At 38.5% G+C, this 16,538-nt stretch overlaps 1 protein-coding gene across 1 annotated transcript in view; it reads right to left on the bottom strand.

Annotated features, from left to right (window-relative positions):
• LOC121063505 (mitochondrial intermediate peptidase) overlaps positions 1 to 16,538 on the bottom strand; it is a 75,753-nt gene that overhangs the window by 45,282 nt on the left and 13,933 nt on the right. The window contains exons 7-10 of the mRNA XM_040543982.1: positions 16,141 to 16,297; positions 15,671 to 15,719; positions 14,997 to 15,057; positions 14,409 to 14,461 (exon numbers count right to left, since the gene is read on the bottom strand). Coding sequence (XP_040399916.1) covers positions 14,409 to 14,461; positions 14,997 to 15,057; positions 15,671 to 15,719; positions 16,141 to 16,297 — 320 coding nt within the window. The remainder of the gene's footprint in view (positions 1 to 14,408; positions 14,462 to 14,996; positions 15,058 to 15,670; positions 15,720 to 16,140; positions 16,298 to 16,538) is intronic.

Genomic DNA, 16,538 nt, shown 5'->3' with positions numbered 1-16,538 from the left:
AAGCATAATATCAATCACTTTAGATTAAGTTAGATAAAAAGACTAGAAGCACATCTCTAAAAGAAAGCAGAATAGATGAGTTCATTTTCCTGTAATAAGCCACAGAAATGTAAAGTACAAAAGACACTGCTTTACATACATAGAAGCACAGAATTACAGTGTGTGTGTTGAATATCCTGGGATTTTTAGTTTGGGGATTCCTGAAAACTGCAGCTCCTTCAACAGAGGTACTTTTTGAAAAGCTGTACTGGAGAAATCTCAAATGTCTCCAGAACTTTTAAAGCATCTTCCAGTGATCACCTTCTGTTCAGATTCTTACTGTGAAAACTTAAAACCATCACTGAGTGTTTCAGCCCTCATCTCAATCTGCTCTGAAGCTTTCCCTGCATACAGACGAAAAGATCTGTCAAAATGATCCTTTTTAAAAAAAAAAAGGAAAAGTAACACCTTTCAGCAGTGAGTCATGACAATCTCCATAATAGTTTAGGACTGTTCCTGTCACTTTAAATTACTTTAAAATCTTTATACCATCATCGTACTATGAATACTAAGCTGAGTTTCTTGTTTATAATTCAAATAATTGCTTCTGTAACTAGAGACTGAGCATAAACGAAAAGTTCTCTATAAAAGTACTATCTTGATAAAAATTTACTGTAATGTGAAGCAGGATTTCTCACATACATGCCTCCAAGGTGACATTATCCTCACTTCACAACTTTTATTTCAAAATAAATTAAGGATGAAACAGTAGGCAATGATACTCCTTTTGTGTAACTTTAAAAATTACACACACACACAAAGACAAAGCTGTACACCACCTTTAGCCCTAATTTCAGCCTTGAGTTGAGTAGTTACTAGAACTAGATCTCGACAGAGCTAACTGTGATGAGCAGGATTTATTCGTTCTGGCTCTGTGCCAGTCCTGCTCATCCTGCACTGCAGAGCCATTCAAATTTCACGGTACTTTGTTTTAGGTTCCAGAAAGGTTTATTAATCCAGGTGTAGCACAAGGCGCAGTGATCACAATGTAGCACTATTTCAGAACCAGGGGAGCAATACAGACATGCTGAAGTGGTTTCACACGGAGGTTGCCGGAGGGCTTTTTAGCAGAGCTCATTTCCATCAGCCCTACCAGAGCTATGCTGACTCTGCAAAACCCATCTAGTAACTTCACATCCTCCTCCCCTAGGCATCCAATATCATCCAGGGTTTCCCTGTCATTTCCTTCCTGTCAACTTGGAGAAGAAAGCTGACTGCATTAAAAACTTGAAGAAAAAAAACGTGATGAAATTCTAAAAACATGCAACTCAAGAAATCAATATTTAACTCCACCAGCATCTCACAGACATAGCAAACAAACAGATTTTCACAGTTCAGGAAATTTAAACATATAATCTCTACCACTGATTTCAGCTGCAGGAAAATAGGGTGTGACAATGTTCAGAAAATCAAGAACAGCACCTTTGAAAAAAGACTTTACAAAATTAATCCACATTTACAAAGAATTTTCTAAAGAGCAGGAATATTTTCTGATAGAGTGGCTCATTCTACAAACCAATTCCAGGCACATGAAGGACAAGAAAATCATCAGGAGTAGTCAGCTTGGATTCACCAAGGGGAAGTCACATTTGACAAAACCAACGAGCTTCTACAATGAAATGGCTGGCATGTGAGACGAGAAGAGAGCAGTGGGTATTGTCTACCTAGAATTCAGCAAGGCTTTTCACACCATCTCCCATGAAATCCTCATAGAGATGCTGGTGATGTATGGGCTGGATGGGCAGACAGTGAGGGGTGGATAGAAAACTGGCTGAATGGCCAAGCCCAGAAGGTGCAAAGTCTTGCTGGAAGCAAGTAACTAGTGGAGTACCCCAGGAGTCAGTACGGGGTCCAATCCTGTTGAACATCATTATTAATGACCTGGATGAAAGGGGAGGGTGTACACTCTTATCAATGTCTAAAAATATCTAAAATGCAGGTGCAAAGAGGACAGAGACAGGCTCTTTCTCGTGGCACCCAGTGACAGGACGAGGCAACAGGCACAAAAGAAACCACAGGAGGCTCTGACTGAACATCAGGAAACACTGAAAACTCAGTCACTTTTTTCCTGTGCAGGTGACTGAGTACTGGCACAGGTTGCCCAGAGAGGTGGTGAAGTCTCTCTTCTTGGAGATTTTCAAAAGTTGCCTGGACATGGTCTTGGGCAGCTTGCTCTGGGTGGTCCTGCTTGAGCAGGCGTTGGACCAGGTGACCTCCAATGGTCCCTTTCCAACCTCCACCATCCTGTGATTAAGTGAAGAGGTCATATGGAGCCTAGGACCAAGCACCACACAACTGCAGAATGAGATAGATTTCCTAATCAGAGGAATACAACAGGTTTCATACTAACTGCAATGGATTACCATGCTCAAATGAAATGCTGGATTAACATGTCGTGGCTGGGGGGCAAAGGGGAAGAACTCTGAAACTAATTTTTTTTTGTTTTGTTTTGTTTTTCTGTCAAAGAAACTCTTGCTGATGCATAAAAGCAGATACATACTAGCAGGAGAAAGCAGTGATGTTTCTTCATGGAAAGAGCTGACACTGACATATTATGAGAAGACGACAAGTGTCTATTTATTCCTCATTCTCATCACTCCTTGAACACGCCAACTGTCCCCATGAACTTACCTCATGATGAAGAGGAAGGGAAGGAGGCTTTCTGACTGGTATTTTGTAATACACTGTCACTATCTAAAGTGGGGAGAGAAATCAGCCTGTAACAATTTTGTCTTTTGGAAAAAGCATAATACTTATCCACCCACACATAAAAATAGCAGTAACAGACTACATCGGCTTGAGGCAGACTTCCCAGGGGAAACAGTCCCCTACCCTGGCTAATGTTTGAAGATGTCACCATCTAACATTTTGAGGACAATGAGGCTTTGATTAAACAACCACTTCAATAAAAAATACACAAAGTTAATATCAGTCACTTCTGATAGAACACTGTCAGGATCAAACCTATCCCACATCGAATGAAAGATGTATGTTGTCCTTCTTGCCAATGGAAAATTGCAAAAAAAAAAAATTTTGAAAAAACATTTTTAATGTGGAATGCCAAAAAAAATTGTTTCTGTTTCTGTTCCCATTTATTTCTCCATTTCTGCCTACCCTGCTACACCAGTGCACAAACAAAGATCAAAGATGAAGACTGAAAAATCCTCACATAGCACTAACGTCCTATGACACAATTCTGACACTTAAACTAATTTGGGACAATCCTGACAGCAGTCACTGGCAACTATCATGCCTCAAATTATCTTACAGTCATAGCTTGGTTCTGTTTGGGGTCTTTTTTTTTTTGCTCGTCACTGCAATGTCACAGGAGTTCACAGAATCATAGAATATCCTGAGTTGGAATGGACCCACAAGGACTGTCAAGTCCAACTCCTGGCTCCACATAGGACCACCCAAAATCCAACCACGTGTCTGAGAGCACTGTCCAAATACTTCTTGAACTCTGGCAGGCTCAAGGCCATGACCACTGCCTTGGGGAGCCTGTCCCAGTGCCCGACCACCCTCTGGGTGCAGAACCTTTCCCTAACACCCAGCCTGACCCTCCCCTGTCCCAGCTCCATGCCGTTCCCTCGGGTCCTGTCGCTGTCCCCAGAGAGCAGAGCTCAGCGCCTGCCCCTCCGCTCCCCTCGTGAGGGAGCTGCAGGCCTCCATGAGGCCTCCCCTCAGCCTGCTCTGCTCTGGGCTGAGCAAACCAAGGGACCTCAGCCGCTCCTCATACATCTTCCCCTCTGGACCCTCCACCACCTTTGTAGCCCTCCTTTGGATGCCCTCTAATAGTTTTATGTCCTTCTTGAACATGTCCGGAGGAGGGCAACCAATCTGGTAGAAGGGCTGGCAGGCATGTCCTGTGAGGAGAGGCTGAGGACACTTGGGGTTGTGTAGTTTGGAGGAAAGGAGGCTGAGAGGTGACCTCCCTGCTCTCTGCAGCTCCCTGCAGCACAGACGGAGGTGCTGGTCTCTGCTCCCTGGTCACCGATGGCCAGGCTCAAAGGAATGGCACAGACCTGTTCCAGGGGAGGGTCAAACTGGACATTAGGAAACATTTCTTTAGCATGAGGGTGGTCAGACACAGGGACAGGCTTCCTAGAGAGGTGGTTGATGCCCCGTGCCTCTCAGTGTTCAAGAGACATTTGCGCAATGCCCTCAACAATACACTAACTTTTGGTTAGCCCTGAAGCGGTCAGGCAGTTGGACTTGATGATCCTTGTAGGTTTCTTCCAACTGAGCTATTCTATTCTATTCTAATTAATAACACAATTTAAAATTAGTATGGGGTGCTGAAAAAAAAACAGCTACTCTTCCAGGAAGCGGATAGGACACTTTCAAAATCTTACCCTAACACCAGTTTATACCCACCAACAAATAATCATTCTGGACATGAAAATACAGATTTAATTCACAACTTCTGAATTCAGTCCTACCTTATATGCGAACTCTCTTGTGAAATCAAGTAAGACCAACTATCACTGAAGAAAGTCTAACCCCAAACTTGCATTAATTCCAGGAAAACTTTCTCTTTGGGCTTATTTCAAGAATAGAAATTAGCCAAAACCTCAGTTATCTGAAGCTGATGTCCTATAACCAAAAAATGATGTTCCTGGAATTAATAGATGATCTTGACTTTCAGTGGCAAAAGCAAGCATACGACTGATTCTTTTCTGAGCCCCCACCTCCAGGATTTAATGCTTCTCACTGCAGAATGGAAGGGGTAGCACTACATAATATTAGAGGACGCTGAAGAAAAGGGAAGAAATTCATTTAAAAGCCTTGAATCCTTCCCTGAAAAAGAATATTCAATAAGCAGAACAGGAAACCCTGCAATCTCTCCTAGAGCTGTAAAACTGAAGTCTGGCTGGACGGTGTGGGTGGAAAAGTACTTGGAAGAGTTTGCAGACAAACTACATGCTCCCTTATTGAAGATTCTTGCTTGATTCCAGGCACTCCAACAGTAGCAACCATTAGCAACTTCATCATTTCCAGATGACAGGAAAAAAAGCATCTGTTTGCTAGCAAATGATTCCCTAACCTCAGTTATTCACAGCTTCATCACCTTAGAGAAACTGCAAGAACACAACAGTTCTCAGGCACAGTACTTCAGTGTTTAAATCCATGCTAATCTAAAACACCATAGCACAACTTCTTGGCAGCAAAGGTGACTGAGACTGTGACAGCAAGCCAAACTTCTCTTCCCTCAACCCTTTGAATTAATTTTCTAATGCTGTTCAAGGATTTTAGGTTGTATCTTCAAAACACTCTGTGACCCTGGCCAGATTATCTAAAAGACCACATAAAACTCCAAGATGCAGACTTTTATCAATACACTCTTTTAACACTTTAAAATACTCTGTAACAAAGACAGAGCTTGTCTGTGTAGGATGCCGAGCCTTTTTGAGGGCTGATCCAAGACTGTAAAATTAATTTCTCCTGAAGCTAAAGGGGAAACTCAAAGTTCACCATCTTCTATCCCAGGTGTGATGCATTTCTTTGATCATTTTTTTTTCAAATGTGAAATGTATTTGAAAATGCACACAAAAGCCTCCCAACAAATCCCTACCAAAACAAGGCACTGCACTTCATATATTTCTCTACAGCTAGAATAAAAGGACAAAAACTTTAGTTAATGAATTAAGTGATAGTGACTAACCCTATATAAAAAGGAACAGTTTCAAAAGTACTTCAGCTTAGCCTGCCCCAAAACTGCTCATCATTCAAAGCAAAGCAATCTTCATAATCTGCACATCAGTAACCCTAATGTGCATATAATTATCTTTTTATACTACATGTTAAAGCAGCAGCCATTCTGAAGATCACTTTATACAAGATTTTCAAGCTGTTATCAACTGCGGACTTGAATAGCTGTCTAGCTTTGTTCCTTCTATTTAAAGCAGCTTAAAATTCAAACATACCAGCAAGAAGCAGCTGCTTTAATTTCTGGTCACTCTTTGGCAAGCTGCCTCTGCATTTCTTCAGCCAAGTTACGACTTTTATCTCCAACAGGAAATGCATTCAAGTATTTTTGAGAAAAGAAATCAGAAAGGAAGTCATTACGACCCAAACTGAACTACACTAACAGGCATTCTGCTACCAGTAAAGTTTCTGCTAAGGGTTACTGCTACTAGCAGGAAAGGTTAATGCTCTGGAGACAGCTAAAATCTGCATTAGAAGCCGACGAACAATTGGAGCTCCATTTGGCGATAGAAACTATAGAGAAGTGCCAAAAGACAGGTTTTCTTCTGTGCTGTAATTTGCAGCTTGTTTGCTGCACCAGCTAAGCAGACAGGCAGAATTCAATGGGTAGGGTGATGCACATGGCATACTAACACCACCAGCACAGCATTTTACCCTTGTCTCCAAAGCTGACAAATACATGGAAACACAGTTACAGTACTTCCTAAGGAAGAGAAAGGGTACGAGTCAGCTAAACAAGCAAGGGCAAGAACAAAACATCCTGTTTGGATGTCCCGTCCCTTAAAACGCGAGTTCTGGGCCACTGTAAGGTGATTCAGAGTGCTTAAAATAGGCAGCTAGGATGCCTGTGTCCTCACAGAAAAGCAGATACAAATATAAGGCCACTTGTACTTAGCAGGGTACTAACTTGAGCTACCGAGCAGAACACTTGAGCTGAGGTATGTCAGCTCTTGCTCATCTCTGGAACTTAGGCTTCTGACTGGTCTGCATACCTGAATCCCAAGATGATGAACAGCACAGCCTTTCCTTTGGGAAGAAGCCTTTGAAAATGGAGATGTAAGAACAACAGTCTGATGCATCAGAACAGCACTTTGTAGAGAAATATATACTCAAGTCAAAAATTTCCAGTTATGGTAGCTTCCTTCTGGGTTGTCTGAGGTCAAAAACACAGGTATGGATTGTTTTTTGATACCTGCAGTACTACAGTTGGTTTTCTGAACCACCATGGAACTTGAACACTTAAATTTTCTTAAGCCTTTATGTGAAATGTAAGTGATCTGACTGCACTTCTGGAAGAGCAGGAAAAAGAAAGTAAAATTTCTATTATTACAGACATACAAACTAAAAAACGCAGTTATTAATGTGGAAGTTCACTTTCAAAAATCAAGAAGGCATTTTTACATCACTAGATATTAAAAAAAAAATCCTTATAGTTTAGATGTTGGAAGTATTATATTCCTTAAAAAAAAAGGGTGCCATAAAAAAAAAGGGTGCCATATCTTGCTCTGAATAAATCAAAAACATATGTGAACTCATCTTTACAGTGAAAAAGAGTATTTTCCTCTAAGCTAAACTATCTGTTAGATAATTCAGGTAATATATAAATATATAAAGAATTAGAAATAGTCCTTTTTATTGTAATACCAACCTTTACTTGGCTGAGCCTGTAAAACTGCACAATGTAGGTTATGCTCAGAAGTCCAAAACTGAAAGACTGAGACACAAAAAAGTGAACAAAAGAAGTTTGTTCTGCTTTCATTTTGTCTTAAACCATATGCCAGTAGCCTACTTCACTCTGAATGTCTGGTTTCAAACCCCAAAGCATTTTTATTTATAACAAACCCCAGAAAGAATGAAAATTTTCTTATGTACTTTATGTCAGAACGTAAGCTCAGAAAGTTTACAAAGAGAAATCTCAGTACTCTGCTAAAGAAAGTAGCAGTATCAAAGAAAACAGTAGTTTCTTTGATGTAAATTCCTGCTTTATATTAAAGGATAAACTATGCTCAAAAATCCAGACACCTTACTTTTACAGTATGCAGCCTGGCAATATTTTTAAAAGAAGTAAAGTAGCCAAACCAATTTAAAAACCAATTTTAAAAAGTTAACTGACACAATGAGGTTTGGTTATTCTTCAAGAACTGCAAGCTTCAAACAAAAAGGCTGTGTCCCTGTGAAGAACAAAGATGTAGTATGTCATTATAAATAATTATTTCTAAGCTTGTATGACTTCACTGAGTCTAAATAAAATACAGACTTCTAAAATCACTTTCATTTAAGCTGTATATTTGAAAAGAAACTAAGACTGTTTTGTGTAGTCCAACTTTCATCTGTTTTATTAACAATGCTTTTGACAAACTTGGACATTAGGGATAGTTAAGTAAGAATCACTCTTCTACAGAGCATAAGGATCCAGACTCAACAATTGCAAATTAGCTGCTTGGCAAGAATTCTTATCAGTGGCTATTAAATGCAGTCCTGGATATTTCCTTCTTTTTTTTTTTTTTTTTTTTTGAGAAAATTATCCTGTTGACATCCATGAAAACACAGAGCGCTAAGTTAACTATCTCTAATAAAACAGATTTTCTCAAAACTTTCAAATAAACTTGAAAAAAAAAACAACTTGTTAGTAGAAGATAAAAGTAAGATTAACCCCTCAGGTTAACTTCGAAAGATCAAGACAAGGAAAACCCCTTCCAATTTTCACTACATGCCAGACTATGAAATTTAATTCTTTACCTGAAGGGAGATTCTTAACCATGATTTATAGAAGACTCTGGATTTTTTAAAAATTATAATAATAATAATAATAGAAAATCTTTGTACTCTCATCAGCCATAAACTAGCACCTGTATCTTACCTTATCCTTTTTCTCTTCTGTTAATTGTACTTCACGGAATATTTTGGAGGAGGTCAGGGGGTAATTCAGAATATTGGTTTGCCATTGACACTGTATGTGACTTTCAGATTTGACTTTATTTTCAAATCAACAGCAATTTCTTTGTCCTTCTACAATGTTTTGAATAAACAATTCTTGAAACTTAAATTCTGCTTTTGTACTACTCAGCATGCAAGTAACATATCTGAAAGTCAGGAGGAATGATCACTGATTTTAAAATTTTTTATAATGTTTTTAAAAAATATTATGCTTTGCCTCTATTACATTAACTACTTCAACTACTTCTTAAGAAAAGAAAATAGCAAGCTAAGTACTCAGCAATAACAGGAAAAGCAAAGGTAGCAAATTACTTGTGAAACTCCGTTACTAGGATCCTTCAAAACATTTTATATAAACCACCACCAAGTAGTATCTTCTACAGTAAACAGCAACAGAACTCTGAATACAAAGCAAAACTCACAATTTTTGGAGCCCTTCTCACAATCACAGTATGTATTCGTTAGATGACCATTCTCCAATGAAAAATACAGCATGGCCCTTTTGGTAACTTTCATGTTTTCCTCCATAAACTTTACTCAACCAGCTTAGTGATTGGTAAGTTAAATATACTTCCTACAATTAAACTAGTTGATTTGATAGAAGAGTTATCTTGCTTACAGTTAGATAGTTAAAGAATGTTTTCCTTCTCTATGAGCAATTTGTTTGAAAGATTTCCTGGTTCTTTTTAAATTTTGCAATGTTCTTCCATTTCAGTGTTCAGTTTGAACAGTAGTGACAGTTTTCTTACAGATTCCACAAAGGGTCTGAGCTATTTTTCCACATGGCATTCCCAACAGAGAACATTCTTTTGTAAAACTAAAAATAATGCAGTGGCAGTTTTTAGCGTATATGCCTTTAGAAACATCCAGAGCCTTGTTCAGGTACCTTGGTACTACCCCTGCTCCTGAAAAACCAAAGTGCTGTCTGCTCCCCCTCAAGCATGTACAGTCCCAACAAGAACAGAATTATTCCTAGTTTCTGCTGAGCTCATCACCCCAGGATCCAAAACGCCTCTAGTTGTGGTGGTGGATTCTCCTTCCTACCCAGCAGGAAACTGGCTTATTTTGGTATTGATTTGTTCATCCCCAAGGCCAGTCTTAATTTATTTCTGCAGTCCCAAAGCAACGGACCAGCACAGAGTACAATACCCTGCGAACACATCCCAGTTGCTACTTAAATCAAGTCTTTGACAGTTTGGCAAAAATCCCAAAAGTGAATTATAGCCAACCAAGTCAGCCCAGCCTCAGAAGCAACAAAGGTTAGGAAAACAGGAGCCAACACTGAATATTCTAAGCTCACCACCGATGGTTCTTAGGAACAGTTTTGTGCCTCTGTCAGAAGCAGCTTAGTACAGCCAGCCCCACCTTCAAGACACATAGCTGACCGTGAAAGCTCTCTTCCACTCCTTTTTTTTATGACCCTAAAGAAATCAGAAAGGCTACTATATCTGTGCAGGATCACGGCTTTGAGAATTACTTATAACTGCAGTAGCACTTACTGAGAAGTAATGGGATTTAATTAATACTCCGGTACTTGCCTGCACTAAAACTCAAGGGTAGTATTTTATAATACACATTTTAGACAGACATCTTCTTACTTGTTAGAGGCTGAAGCATGTTCTAGCATTTACTGTTTTATTACACTTAGCCTGCCAAAATTCTTGAGGTTCTCCTAATTACTCTATCTGCTTTTAAGATACTACTACCATGGATTTTCAGACTTTTGTCTCCAGTTTCTGTCAAATGTACATTTATACTGACATCTATTTTCTGTGCCACTTAAACTAGAGCTACAAAAACATTGTGCTGTTTTAAGTGTGGGTTTAAAGCCAGAGAGGCTACTTAACATAATTTTCAAAAAAAAAAAAAATTGGAAGTAAGCTATCCTGTTACCATCAATGGGAGACTTACTCTTTGAAGTGGGATCAAGTTTCCAGGGAAAAGACTTGGTGAAAGCTGACAGAAACAAAATTTTTGTGGATGAGTTTATAGAAAGAAAAACGTGCTTTGTGAGTTAAGTCTGGAGCTCCTCCTGCTGTTCACCCCACAAAACAGCAGGAATATTCCATTAAAATGAAGCAGTAAGAAGAAAATAGAAGCAACCTGGTATGACAGCGAATACTATCAAAATTCAGTAGTCCAAGTGCATGTGAATACCCTACATTCTTCAGAAGTAAATATCCGGCTCTTAAAACTACTTCTGAGGAATCTAACAAAGGATTTGTTTCCTTAAGCCTTTTTTAATGCAGAATAAACATGCTTAGACTAAACTACATATACATACATTCAAAATATACAACATACAGATAAAAAATAAAAACATTAGGAAAATATCATGGATTTTAGTGCAATTTGAGAAGAACTGATGTAGCTGACCAAAATCTGGAGAAGAAATAAAAAAAATAAAGAAGTAATAGATCATATCACGATCACATTGTCATCCAGTGTTTCCTCACAACAATTTTGTGTGAAAATATGCTTGTACAGACGAAAATAGGGAACAGTGTAGCTACTTCAACAGACATAGGCACTGTCCCATCTAATATTTCTTTCATCCCTTAGAGGCACATATGTGACACACTAGAATGTTGCAAAGTTACTTAATCAAAAACTAAAATCCTGTAAAGCCTTGGCTTTATACCTAGGTTGGTAAAGACAGTCATCTTACATACCCGACAGTATCCAGGAAACTGGTTCCTTACATCAACTGGAGCCACAATGACAAAAGAAACACCCGAAAGCATGCATTTGCTTCCTTTTAAACAGAAACATTTACTAAGAAAGTCAGAATATGAAATGAAATTGATAGCAATACAGAAATCCACCCCACAAACTACTACGGAGCCCCAAAACATGACAGAGACGAAAATGTAAGCTATGTGCTGCGCACAGTACTATTACACACCTGACCATGTCCATTCTGTAAAAGGCACCAAGCTAAAAGTAAATTTCTTAAAAACAAAAACAAACAACAACAAAAAAAACACTCAAAGAACAAAACTGTTCATCTACTAAACAAAGAATAATAACAATGGAAGAAATTCATATCAGATAAATCTTGTTTGAAAACATATTTTGTTATTAAGCAAAAAAATAAGATACAATAAGTACATTTAAGTAAATTATTTTCTAAATAAATAAAATGAAACATGATACCATTAAAAAAAATCAAAAAGGATAAATGATTTTCCCAGGGAAAAAAGAAGGAAAACAACATAATGTTACTCAGAGACATCCTCTTGTATTACAAGTTAATTGGCTCGGTTAGAAAGGGAGAGTAACAACAAATAGCCAAACCAAACTCCTGCCAGTAAGAAGCTTTGTGACACACGGTTCTCATCTTGCAGTTCCTGAAGTGTTGGCCTGAAAACACGATAACATCCGAGGGGAATTCAGGAAAGGGTGTCATGAGAGGTAAGTACAAATACAAGACAAACAAGGTGTAACGTGTAAGAAGACACTTAAATAGATCGTAAGTGGCAAATAAAACACGGTAAGGGCACAGATGTGAAACAGCATATTCCTGTCCTCTGGCTGTTGTATGAATAGTCTCTAATTCCTGGCTAGTTTCATTCATAAAGCACAGCTACTGATAATTTGCACTGAAGAACTGAGCTTTCCTGTTAGGGGCTGATTATCTATTAGCCAGTAAGTTAAATATCTACAACAGGGGCAGAATGAATGTGAAACACTGTTAAGACACTGTCAGATCAGAAACTTTTCCTGAACACACAGCATTCAGGTAACAGGACTGTAAAAGACCAAGCTCTTGGTTTTTAGCAAAACACCGCTGCACACGATGGAGAGGAAAAGTGCTTTTTCTTCCCTGACTTGTAGATGCTTGTAACAGCTTCCAGAAAAAAATACTCCTGCCCAACCCAGAAGGAGAAAAAGGCTGGGCCCCGATCCTGCACTGTAATCAAGGGAGGAACTACGTATGTTTAGGAGATTCTTCACACAGACACAGCTGCCAGACTTGCTGCCTTAATTAATAAAACAGCAAATATACACTACCGATGTCCTGGTCTGTTTAAGCTCAGTTCTCCCTTCAGAAATCTACCAGACTATTCTTGAAATAAAGTAACTTTTACAGAGCTCCACAAGGAAAGGAAATGCTTTTCTTCCTAGTGCCAAAATGGGCAGAATAATCTATTTGTAATCATTGGCAACTCAATTACAAAATGACTAGCTTCATTAGAACATCTGTGAAGGACAATAAGACAGTAAGAGAAACAAACTCTGAGACTTCTACACTTAACATCCTAACCTGTACAGGGCACACTAAGTCTAAAGACAGGGAGACACACTGTAGGAACATAGAAAATAAATAGGAAACAAGAAAATAAATTTCATCAACATCTGACAGTAATGATAAGGACTACGCATCAGAATGTAATTCTTACTTTCTGTTTTGAAGACAGCAAACCACCAGGCAAAGACCTGTAAGCTACAAGACAAGACAGTACCTTGAACAAGTGTCACAGTGATCTTCCACAGATCACTATTCCCTGCGAAGAGATTCAGAGCTAGGTGCACCTTGACTCCTCCAGTATGACCACGATTTTGTTCTCACACTCACAGAACTACATTTGATACCTGTCCAGTTTAAAAGAAAAACTGCCACTTCCCAGACCACACCATCAACAAGCGATCTGCGCGTATGCTGTGGAGTGCTGCATGCTCTAGGATCAGCTCCAGTGAACCAACTCAGAAGTCGAACATCCCTCACACTCCCCTGCATAGCAAGGTCCATGCACGTTGCAAGGACATGAATGTTGCTGCACATAAATATATCAGCTCCTATCTGAACGTGTGGTAGCTAAAGACAAATCCAACATCACACCTGCTGCTCATAAAACCATTGCCTTGGTATCAAAGTACAAGAAAGCTGTGAATCAGCCAGGGCAACTGGTAGAAATCCTTCCAAATGCCACATCTCTATTATCAGAGCTTTCTGATCCAGAGCAAACTTCTTCCTTAATCAGATACTTCCAGACTCAGTTTATTCAAAAAACAAAAACGTACAAACCTGCAACGAAGGCAAGATTTTTTCCTCCTCCTCTTGCAAGAGCAGCACAATTTTAAATTATCTTTTATAACACAAATCTGAAAGGTCACCACTGCTGATCTAATAAACACAACGTGCAGGGTTCGTGCCTTTCAGAGCTGGCATCTCATTACTTGCAAGGGCTATTTAAGTTTGTTGCAGACTTATTCCCCAATCTTTGCAAGAGAGATGAGAATGAATTCTACCCAAGAAGAGTGAAAATCTACTCAAGTTTCTGTTTGAGGTCTGTAGAAGATGCAAGAAAATAGATGCAAGCTCAGTAAAGAAGTAAAATACAATTATAATATGAAGAGGAGTTGGACTGTATGGTCAGTGATTCAAAATTTATTTTTAAACATAACTACAGCTCAGCTAGGAGCTAAAAGCAAAATGAAAACAAGGATTTTCTATCTGTTCTGAAACTGTTTTATCCTCTTGTATCTTCAAAGGCCACTACTTTCCCGCAAAACAACAGAAGAGCCAAAACCTCACAGGCATTCCAACGCTAAGAAATGTTGCAAAGAACTGCCGCTTTGGATATTCTCTATTTATTCATATTAAAGTATATCTTCAAAGAAGGAAATCCTGTTTACATTGAGGACTTTCATTATCCTCAGTGAAATGAATGAAATAAAGACACTCATTTACATTACAATCAGGAACATAAGGAGCTTACCTCTCAGCACGGAGGACGCCACTGTAGTAAGGATGATCCCACGGCATCAATTTCTGAAAGAGGATTCCAGCTTATAATTACAATAATGGACAACAAGTGAACCCGAAGTAAACGTTTTGTTTCCTTTGCATATTTTTGCCGTTTCTACAAGTCACAGAACTTAGAAAAAAAGTGGAAAACATTCAGTGCTAAATTCATCATCAGAAATAACTTCATATTCCACAATTTGAAACCTTTTTTTTTTTTTTTTTTTTATTTATTTGCTTTCAGACCATATTTCTTATTCAAATATGCACTGGGACTTTATACCAGATTTCAAGGAAAAAAAAAAAAAGAGTCCACTAATTAATTTTAAAACTAAAAGTATTATCACTTTGTATAAACCAACTGTCATCTTGCACTCAATGGCTGGTTTTAATAGTAATAGCAGCTAAGAAGTCAAAAACCATTTAAAACAAGAAGATGGAAAAGTACCTCTTTGCAATTATGCTACTTGTTGTACACTAAAATTGAGCTGATTTTTCATGTAAAACAAGCTTAGCTTCTACTATATTAAAAAAATTCAACGTACATGTAAATTTAACTTACTGAATTCTGGGGATTAAGCTTCATTTTCATCTTTGTCATCATTTCAAAATCTTTTTGAGTTCTGAAAAATATTTTTATGATGAAAGCGATCAGGAAAGATTTTTGAGCAATGGAATACGACATAAAAGAATACGCTGTCCTAACAAAAGCCTATCATCAGAGATTGTTACTATGCTATAAAATGACAGGCCCTTACACTACAATAAAATAACTTTTCCTTTCTGCATCTCTCATTCGGGTACTTTCAAGTCTCTCTTACTCTGGTTGTGCCCATCCCAAGCATTCTCTTTCTGACAATACACCCCATTAATACGCAGTGATGAAACTGTTTTGTGCTGTGTGGAATTAAGGGAAGCAAGCAGGATAAACAGAAATTTGCTCACAGATGTAAAATATATGGAGCTGTGCATATGGGGAGAACACAAGAGGTGTCCTTCAACACTTAAACTTGTGTGCTGTTGCCTGAATTTCTTGGCACATCACCTGTATTTGGTCTTGGCTGTTCTCTGATCACAGAATTTATTCTAATAGCTCCCCTCAAAGCTCTGAGAAAGTTTTGCTTTTTATTTCATCAGAACACATAATAAGCAGCAATGACTGACTTTCGAGTACACGAGTCCTTATGTTCCTGAATAAAAGTATGCTTACAAAATAACTTAGTGAAAAAGACATACCTTTTAGACAACTGGTCAGAAAGCTTCTCCAGAAACTGTGTTACTGTCTCTAGAAGTAAAATGGAAAAAAAAAAAAAAGTGATTCCATCCCTTAAAAGGTGTTAAGTTCAGATCAGAACACCCCAAACAAAACAAGTGTCCTTAGAACAACAATCTACACTATTGACCACTGTGTCATCATTTCAGAAGAATTTGGTACCACATTTACCTTGTTATATGCTGGAATAATGGCAACTTCATAATCTAAGGAGTGAACATTAATTCTGAACAAAAGCACTGATCCCCACTCGATAAGTATTGCTGAATTTACTGAAAACATGAGTACTGCCTAAAGCTAAGTGTAACTGCAATGAGAAACTTCACTGGGACAAATATGTGTAAACTTAACAAAACAAACGGGCAGCTTTTAACTTCATACCTAACACAGTGCATTTGATTTCTCAGCATATCCGTCCCCATATGCCTTATACCTGGATTTTTGGCCATTGTTCCCTGAAGAGCCCTGTGGGCAAAGGTGTCGTACCCAACCAACTGTGCCAGGCTGTTTCGGCTAGCAAGCAATTCTTCCAAACGGCTCAGTTGCTCAGCATTTGGGTAAAGAAAAATCTTGTAAGCAGCTTCTCGCACCTAATATGAAAGAAAAAAGTCACACTGCTACAGCATAACTCCTCAGGAAACATGCAATGCAATTGAAGATCTGGCATTACAGCTGTATTTCACTGATAGTGGTAAGAAAAGGCCTACAACTTTTTAATAATAGTAATTACGACTGCCTGACAATTACTGCTTTCTTACCCCTTAAAGATGGAATGAGGAAATGCAATGAGACAACCTAACCGTTCAAGTCTGCTAAAAAGGGTCCTGTTCT

Source organism: Cygnus olor, chromosome 1, assembly GCF_009769625.2.
Source record: "Cygnus olor isolate bCygOlo1 chromosome 1, bCygOlo1.pri.v2, whole genome shotgun sequence".
Taxonomy (NCBI): domain Eukaryota; kingdom Metazoa; phylum Chordata; class Aves; order Anseriformes; family Anatidae; genus Cygnus; species Cygnus olor.
This window is presented reverse-complemented; position numbering and strand designations above follow the sequence as displayed.